The sequence below is a fragment of the Gouania willdenowi genome, chromosome 1, assembly GCF_900634775.1.
Source record: "Gouania willdenowi chromosome 1, fGouWil2.1, whole genome shotgun sequence".
Lineage (NCBI taxonomy): Eukaryota > Metazoa > Chordata > Actinopteri > Blenniiformes > Gobiesocidae > Gouania > Gouania willdenowi.
Window position 1 is genome coordinate 36,513,208 of NC_041044.1, and position 8,964 is coordinate 36,522,171.

At 36.0% G+C, this 8,964-nt stretch overlaps 1 protein-coding gene across 1 annotated transcript; it reads right to left on the reverse strand.

Annotated features, from left to right (window-relative positions):
- Positions 1–216: 216 nt before the first annotated feature.
- cenpk (centromere protein K) lies at positions 217–8,223 on the reverse strand. Its single transcript, XM_028453454.1, has 10 exons — positions 8,153–8,223; positions 7,809–7,898; positions 5,565–5,621; positions 4,913–4,976; positions 3,550–3,596; positions 3,364–3,446; positions 3,158–3,256; positions 2,909–3,044; positions 2,783–2,836; positions 217–577 (listed from the first exon to the last, which is right to left on the reverse strand). Exons 1-10 carry the CDS (start codon positions 8,153–8,155, stop codon positions 422–424), a joined length of 789 nt encoding a protein of 262 aa, XP_028309255.1. The 5' UTR covers positions 8,156–8,223; the 3' UTR covers positions 217–421.
- Between the last annotated feature and the right edge of the window lie 741 nt (positions 8,224–8,964).

The following is an 8,964-nucleotide window of genomic DNA, read 5'->3' on the forward strand; positions in this document are numbered from 1 at the left end:
ATTTTAATAATTGCTAACTACTATTAGCGTTAAAAAGAAAAAAAAAACAGTAATTTTTCAGATATCTCTTACAGCCCAGCTGAATTCACAAGTTTATTGGACATAAATAAAATGTGTGCAAATAAAAACAAAACCCAATTATACAGCCATCTAAAAGAGGAATTATATTTATAAGATCAAGAACATCAGAAATCAATTAATACAAAATAAGTACTGTGTAAAGTGGTCAATTAAAACATGCAACTTAAAAAGACTTAAAAAGGCTTTTTAACATGGATTTTAATACAACTGTCATCTCCTGATGACTTTAAGAATTTAGACTTTTTAAAAACATTTAGTTAACAAAGGTTTCCTCTTATTTAAAAAATAGATGCATGGTTAGTCTTCATCTCAGTTTACAGAAATATGATGCACAGTTGCTCTAGAAAAAGGTTTCCAGCCGGATCTTGAAGTTATTCTCTTGGTGCCTCACAGCAATCCCATAGCGAAGTAGCATCTCAATGTACGGGGGCCAGAAAGTGTGATCAATGGTCACGTAGGGGTCGTGTGGCGTGTTCAGGACCTTGTTCATCAGCACCTGAGATGCACACATGAAGAGAAACCATAAGTACATCTGCAGTGCAAGTGGAAGTAATGGGACAGACTTGTTTATTTGGTTTGGTTGGTAATTCAGTTTTATTGGAATGAAACACTTAAATAGTCAGTAATAAATACGACTGGATGAGGCTGCTCAGTGAGCGCGGCTAGAGTTTGGCAACTCATCATCACAACTAGAAGACTGTAGGTATGATGTATTGATTTCCCCCTTGTCCCTTAGTTACTCTCACGTCCCAAAAATGCGTAAGGTTAACAAGAGACTCTCTTATCTTGCTAACTTTATTTGATGTGTCCTGTACTACGACGCTGGTTAACTTCTTAAGGGGCTAAATCACCATGGTAACCTAGGCTGAACCCCTAATTATGACATATGAAGTGGATAAGATCTGAGAAAGTACAAAAGTCCTGCCTCCTGACCAATCAGTTCTGTTGAAAAATGACCTGTCCATTGTTAGAAGATCCTGGTTGGTACAGATCTGACAGCTGCATTTAGGAAAGAAACAAATATGCAATCCTTTAATTTACAGATTAAATCCTTTAGGAAAGATATCGATTCACATCAGATGGACTGATCTACAGTCAGCTGATGAAGCCTGTGTCGGACACTCGCCGTATGCACAGACGGATGAACTCATTCATTCATACATACATATACACTATAGCAAGGGTCACCAATCTTTCTAAAGCTGCAAGCTACTTCAAAGTTACTGATTAATCTGAAGGGCTACCAGTTCGATATACACTGAAATAGATTTCACGGTCTTACTTTAATCAGAGGCAAAGATAATGAAGCATGACTAAGCATTGAGCACTTAAGTTTCAACATGCAACACTTTATTCATCTTAATTTATGCAATTCTTTCATTTTCAAATGACCACTTTGAACATGTTTCATTGGAAATCATCTTGTTCCTATTTCATTAGCCACTAACTACTTTTAACTAATGGAAACATGTTTCTAAAATTCAAAAACTATGTAAAATTTTATCAAACTTTTTAAAAACATCAAAATCCAAACACCAAATCTGCACCATCTTTAACAAAAACCTATCTGTGATACTTGAACACATTTGTCACAATGAAAATACCGCTAAACATTTAAAGAAAACGTATTAAGGGCATCAGTATTTAACTCTACTAAAACACTGTTTACATCCATCATCTATATTTATCATAGTGAGTTTGAAGCCTTGCAAGTAATTTTTAGACTGAGCTCATTGATGTCTAATGATGTTAGAACACGGGCACCATGTTGGTGACCCCTGCATGTGTGTGCTGTGATAAAGTGAAACTGATCAGAGCGCTGTCCATTTATCATCCCATGGATTAATATTGTATAACCTCATGCTTTTAAGCATATCTGCATTCCTTCCATCCTCCTTTTTTTGCAGCAACAGTGTTGTTTTTTGCCTGAATTACAGATTTGAATTTTTCATATTACTATCTCTTAGAAGCAGAGGGTCTTGGGTTCGCGTCCCACTTCAGTTTTTTAATGACATTTTTTTGACGTCGAGATGACTCTGGTAACAATATTACATTAAAAATTTATATAATTAATGCAATATCAAGCGACAGTCACTGTCTTTATAGCCAGTGTAACGGGAGGGCTCTCTATGCAGTCATCCTATGCTGCTGCCACGTCTCCTCAAACACATTTTATTCATATTATTCCCCACTCGTCATGTCACTGAGGCGATAGAGTGATGAAGCAACCAAAAAGCGTGACTAATCACGGGTGATTTAAGCCACTATAGTTCTAAAAGTGCATTCAGTGTGAACGCACTTTTAGAACAGGCTCATATTCCTCAAACGCCGGCTTATTTCACCCATCAGGGTGAATAAATCACTCTCTTCCGGGTGGTTACCATGGTAGTTCATGTAACCTTTGATCCATTGATGATGGCTTTTTATCACGCACGTGCAAGTAAGTAACCCAAGGTTGATATACTCAGGGTTGATTGACTCACTTCATACCAGCTGTAATGGAATGAGATACCCAGAGTTTTCCATCGTGGGGTATGTTGACCCAGAGTTTAGAGATAAACTCAGAGTTTGTTAACCCTCCTTATTCAGCTTCGAAGTATAAGCCCTTAAAGTCTCAATGCTAGCCATGCAGTTTTTAAAAGCTACTTCTTTATAAAGTTAGAGTTTGTTCCATATTAAAATGTAATCAGAAAACACCAACCTCCAGAATTTCATTCAGTGAAATCAGGTCCTCGTTTATCTCCTCTCCAATGGTCTGAAAAAAAAAAAGACTTTCTAAAAACAGAATGAATGAAAACTCATTTTGGTTTAAAGTAGGTCTTTGCACCTTCTTCTTTTTGCTGCTACTCGATTCATTTTGTGGAAGAGGAAGGTGCTTCTCCAGGAGGTCCCCGAGAGACTCCATCAGTCTCTCCTGGTACGACTTCATCTTCTGGATTTTTTCCTTTGTGTCCTGCAGAACACTGCAAAACAAAAGAGAACTTAAATTTTTCTATGAGTAGTAAAATGTTACAAAGCTTTTTGTTCTTTAAAACAACATTTGTCCCTTGCCTAATCCCTGTGCTGTTGAACTCACCTGAGCTCTGAAAATTTCTCCTTTTCATCTCTGAGTCGTTCAAAATGGTCACTAGCAGCAAAGAGCACCTGTTTCTTCTCCTCCAGCCACTTTAACTCACTGAAGAATAAAGGCACATTAGAAAAAAAGAGAAACACAAAGAAAATAATCAGTCACTGCTGAAGGAGCGTGGAAAAAGCTTCTAGTGCAGTAAAACGGTAACACACAGCTCTTTAGTCTCTAGCAGTTTGTCTCTCCTGGCTTCATAACAAGAAGCAACCATCTCGAGCTGAGAGCATAGCTTCCGTATCTGCAAAAAAACCATAATAAAAAACTGACTGTGAGGAAAGAAAAACTCAATAAATTTCACGTAATGAAAAAATATGCTCAGCCAGTTTTACAGATTATCTTACCTCGTCTTCTCCAGCTTGAAGTAAAATTTCAGAATTTGTTGCAAGCACTAGAAGAAGCACAATAAGATATTTACGATGATCATATATTTGTTTACACTTTGTGGACATCCATCTGTCCTCTGTAGTCAAGCATCGAAAATGTTGCCGAACGCAGCCCTTATCTAGACAGGTGTGTTCTATTCCAAATCATGGTCAATCTGCTGGATCTACCACAGGTGGACTCTAATTACATTGTAGAAGAATGGAAATATGAAGCACCTGGCTTTAAAGCTGCAATATGTAATTTTTTTTTGGTTTTATTTGGTGAAAAATCCATAATCATCTCATTGTATTACAGTATATTGCATATTGTAATCCAAAGTGTTCTGAGTGGACAGTAAATCTCTTCTCCTGGCTCTGTAAATGAGCTTTGGAAATACAGGAGCGTGACAGATCTTTCTACCTACAGGGAGATCCCATGAGCTGTTTTAAGCATTACTATTGGCTGCTCGTCAAAAGTTGATACACGTTCCCAATATGAGAGTAGGAACAGTCCCATGGCATTATATTCCAGCTGAAGTCTCTAACGTGGCTTTTGGCACAGCGGGTACACGGAAAATCAAGAGGAAAAAAAAGACTGAGGAGCAGAAGCAACAGAATAAAGGCACAAACATGTTCCGTACAAACGCTGTCCGCGGAGGTCCCTCTGACTCGGTATGCGGCGGACTGCGAGCGATCCGCTTTCAGTCCGTGTGCTCTCTGCCCCGAGTCAGAGAGAGAGAGAACAGACGGAATAAATAGCTTGTGAAACTAAGAGAAACATTATATAAGGTGGAGACAGAGAACCGACCCATTTCATTTGCAGTGTGGTGTGTCTGCTCTGATCAGCTGTGATCAGTAGGTGGAGGAGTGTGAGAGGAGCGGCTCTGAGTCTCTTACTGTCCTCACAGCAGTGAGTGATACGTGTCTCTAAAACATCAGAAAACTCTCCAATAACACAAGATAAAGTCCCTACATTTGTTACTAGTCTATATGGTGAAAACAATCGCAAAGAGTTCCACAGTTGTGCGCGTGCACGCAAGGATTCCCAAGGAGACCGGTGAGTTTTTCAGGAGCGGAGGGAGGAGTGTGGAGCACCTCACGATTCTACATATTGCAGCTTTAAGGTTGAGTCCCATAGCAAAGGGTGTAAATACTTCTGTACCTGGTATATTTAAATGTTTTATAAATTTACAAAAAGGATCAAAAAACATAATTATTATGGGCTATCTTTTATGAAAACTTTATTAAATCAGTTTTAAGATAACAATGTAACATAACAAAATGTGGGGAGAAGTACAGCTGTGTGGACACTTTCTGTGGTTTGTTTGAGAAGAGGACTCACATTGGGGCTCCGTCGACAGCCATTGTTTCAGTTCAGCTTCTGTGGCCATCACTCTGTTTATTGACTGGTACAGGCGAGGGTTCAGAGAAACATTTATAAAAACAGTATTCTCACAGATTTAAACACATGATGTTAAGTTAGAAGGATAATGAGAGAGATTTCTAAAGTTCACAGTGATTTAGGAAACATGTAAAACTAATGTTTAGAAATTGTTGTTGCTTTCAAAAAATTCCACCAAACTGGAACAAATACCCTGTGATAAATGTTCAACTTTACCTATAAATAAATATTTACACTCAGTTGAGCTGCTTAAGTCAGAGATGTTGAATGCACAGCCAGAGTCAAAGTCAGGCTATTTAATGACATTCAATAGTGCAAAAAAAAAAAAAAAAATTAAATTAAAAATCAGAGAAATAACAAACTATGAAGTAAAAGGCCTTGTTGTTCATGATATCATATATTAGTCTTTTATTAAACACAGATATTCAAGTGATGTAAGGATTTTTTTTATTAGATGTGCTCAGTCTAAAAATATCCTACAGGATATATATATATATATGAAAGCTAATATATTGAATTTGTTGTTTATTTCTCAATTGTCAGAGGAACAAGTGTCAGGACTTTGGTAAATGTGACATTCAAATAGACTCACCTGATCCTGTGGATTCCCCAAACTTTCAGGTTCACTCAGTATAATCTCGTTTAGAAGCTGAAACACAAACAAAACAAAAGTAAAACTACAACCAAAACATTCTCAAGAATCCAATACTATGTGAAGCAAAGATTAGTGTTTGTCTCTTTTTGTCTTTAGTTACATACTTAGCTAAAGTGAATTTCAATGGAAAATAAATGATGGTCCATTGAACACACTTTAGTTTGTGGCTGTGGTTCCCTGAGCGGCTAGAGAAGAAAAATAGGAGCCAAATATTGAGCAGTTTGACCATAAGTGGGTCACAGCTTTTAGATGGGAAAAAAAGAGCAATTCCAAATTATTGTGTCGTAGTTTGCACTTCCGTGTATAACTGATATAAACAGTTTGGAGGTACCAACAACAGCGATAAATGATAAATATCATTCCCTGTGGCACCTCCACTTCCAAAGTTCTTGATTTTGAGACAAATTTTTCAGTAATTTGGGTCAATTTTGTAAGATTGCAGGATTTTAGAAAAATTCTGAGTTCTTTCCACAATTTGTGACTGTAATGTGATATATGCATGGGGGAAAAGCGAGCTCCAGCAAATATTCTGGAGCTCAATTAATTTATTAATTTGGCAGCAATGAGATATTTATAACTACCAGTGGAAATAGGGCTGGGCAAAAAAATCGATTTAATTGATTAATCGAATTTGTAGGTAAAACAATTTTTATTTTGCAAATTTGAGTTTAAAAAAATAAAAATACACACATATATATATATATATATTTTTTTTTTTTTAAATATTTTTGTTTTTTCCCCACCACAGTTTTTTTGGACTTTTTCGCATTCCGATGTGAGCCAGCCCCCTCTTTGTTTACATTTGTTTACCCTATGAGTAGGCTATATGTGCACCACAGGCATGTTAATTTTTTTATTCGCACTATGCTGAGATGCTAAGGGAATAGTTTTTTTTTATTTTTTTTTTTATTGTAATGTCATATGTTATAAAATATGTAGTTATCTGATTTCTTAATCAGAAAATTTAAGCTACTGTGAAGTTGCTGTTGCACTACTTACTTTTCATTTTGGGATTGTTCTATGCATTTTAACTCTTGAGGACAATCACAGCAATAAAGTTGCACTTTTGACAATATATCTGATGTCTGCAGTCATTTTTAAGTCTATTAAAAAATTAAAAAATCGAATTTTTCTTTAAAAAAATTGGAGATTTTATTCTCCCAGCCCTAAGTGGAAAATGCATTTTTTCTCACTTTTACTTTCTTTTGCGGGTCAATTAGAATGGTGTGAAGGGCCCCATTTGGCCCCCAGGCCTTGAGTTTGACACAGGTGGGCTAAAGGGTGTGATAAACGACTGAACAACTAAGACGTGTTTTTGACAACAAAACCCATTTCCTCCTTTACTGCTGCAGACTTTCAATTTCAAAGCTTTAGTATTTGAAGCTCAGTTTCTGCTAAATATTGAATGTCTTCACCATGTGTCCTTCCCCTGTTGTCGTTGCTTTGTTTTCATCTTTCTCCTAAACTTTGGAGCAAAACAAGATGTTTCAATCTCTCTATCCTGTTGTGTTCTCTTCTTACTCCATCCACGAGTCCTGTTCTCCTGTCTACAGGTTTCTTTATCTTGGTGTCAGTGTTTCTAATCCAAATCTTCATGCATGCTCATGTACTGTATCTAATTGGGGTTGTGAAAAAAAATCTATTAAAATTATTGACTACTATTAATTGATTCTTAAATTATATAATTAAATTATTAAATATTTCAAATTGTTATAAGAACCAGATGATTCCTCCTAATTTGGATATTTCAATTACAGTACGCAATATTAAAGGTGAGTTTAGCTATTAAAGACAATATTATTATTATTATTATTATAGTGTTTCTGGTTTGTTTTTTGTTCTTTGCACCATCCACCAAGTTAAATTCCTTGTATTGTTTTTAAACTGTACTTGGCGTAAATATAAAACTTTTTCTGATTCTGACTGTGAGTGAGGTGATGGTTGAAAAATAACTTAAATAATTCAGTATCTGACAATCAATAACTGTTAATAATTGAAAATCAAGTCTGTGCTCGTCCATAATCAAAAATCGTATTGTAGTGGAATCGAGGCTTTAATAATAGGACTGTAATTAAATCAGGAATATGGGCAGATTAACCACCTCTAATAAGCAATAGTTTTATAGGATTCAAGGATTTAATTTCCACTTTCATTAGGGAGGAACTAGACATCGTGTTTTACTTTTTCCAGTTGAGCAAACTGATCATCACAGAGGTCCATCAGCTCAGACTGAGCAGCTTCTGAAAGCTGCTGCCCTGCATTCACCTCAGCCTGAAAAACACACACACACACACACACACACACACACACACACACACACACACACACACACACACACACACACACACACACACACACACACACACACACACACACACATTATTAACAGTGAACCTAAAGGTGACAACACAAATGTTGTCGCTAGACACGTTAAAGTAGGTGTTTTTTTTTTACATTAGCGAAACATGCATCACTTAATGTACTATTACGTATAGTTATCAGTGGAATTAATGAGTTATTCTTACCATAATGAAGTGGAAAAAGCTACTTTTTCTAAACCCCACATAAACGGACAGCAACTCAATTTCAAAATACCGCCAACATTGATGACGTAGAGATCCGTCATCAGAGAGCGTGCTGAGGAGCGTAGCTGCTGCGCTAAAATGCGCATTTTTAATTTTTTAATTTAAAATAAAATAACGCATTTGGATTTTATTTAAAATAAAATAACGTTTTTATTTAATTTAAAATAAGATAATACATTCTTGTTTAATTTAAAATGAAATAAAAATGTTTGAAACCTCATTATACACATTAAAGCAGCAGGCTCCAACTTGTATTCATACGGAGTGATGAGTGTAATTACAACCCGACTAATATTGAGTGGTGAAATTTATTCTTGATATCCTAATATGAGAATATACTTTTAATATTTATGTTTTCCAATCCTAAAAACGTCGTACACGGAGTCTAATTTTGTCATTGGTGTTACGGTACATCAAGTATACATTTTAACTGATGACGGACCTCCGGAAACGTCACTGGCTGCCTCAGAATTTGCTTTATTTTCGATTGCTTTTTCGTACTGGGCTACTCTAAATGTTTATATATATCGTAAACAAGACTTGTCATACAAGAATTAAAGCACACATCTGAACGTTTTTTTTTTTTTTTTTAGTTTCCAACATCTCCCTTTGACCTAATCCAGAGATAGGTCACCAGATAAAACGGACACCAGTTAATTTTGCTACATCATGGTGACAAAATGCAACAATGTGTGAAATTCCCCACAGATGAATAATCCTCACTATTATAAACAAATTACTGAGTACATTCA

Excerpts from the sequence above, each read along its gene's own strand:
- cenpk (XM_028453454.1), bottom strand. Across the intron at positions 5,622-7,808 it reads AGTTTGCTCAACTGGAAAAA|CTTCTAAACGAGATTATACT; the intron begins GTAAAACACGAT and ends TTTGTGTTTCAG. Across the intron at positions 3,257-3,363 it reads CTGCTAGAGACTAAAGAGCT|TGAGTTAAAGTGGCTGGAGG; the intron begins GTGTGTTACCGT and ends TTTATTCTTCAG.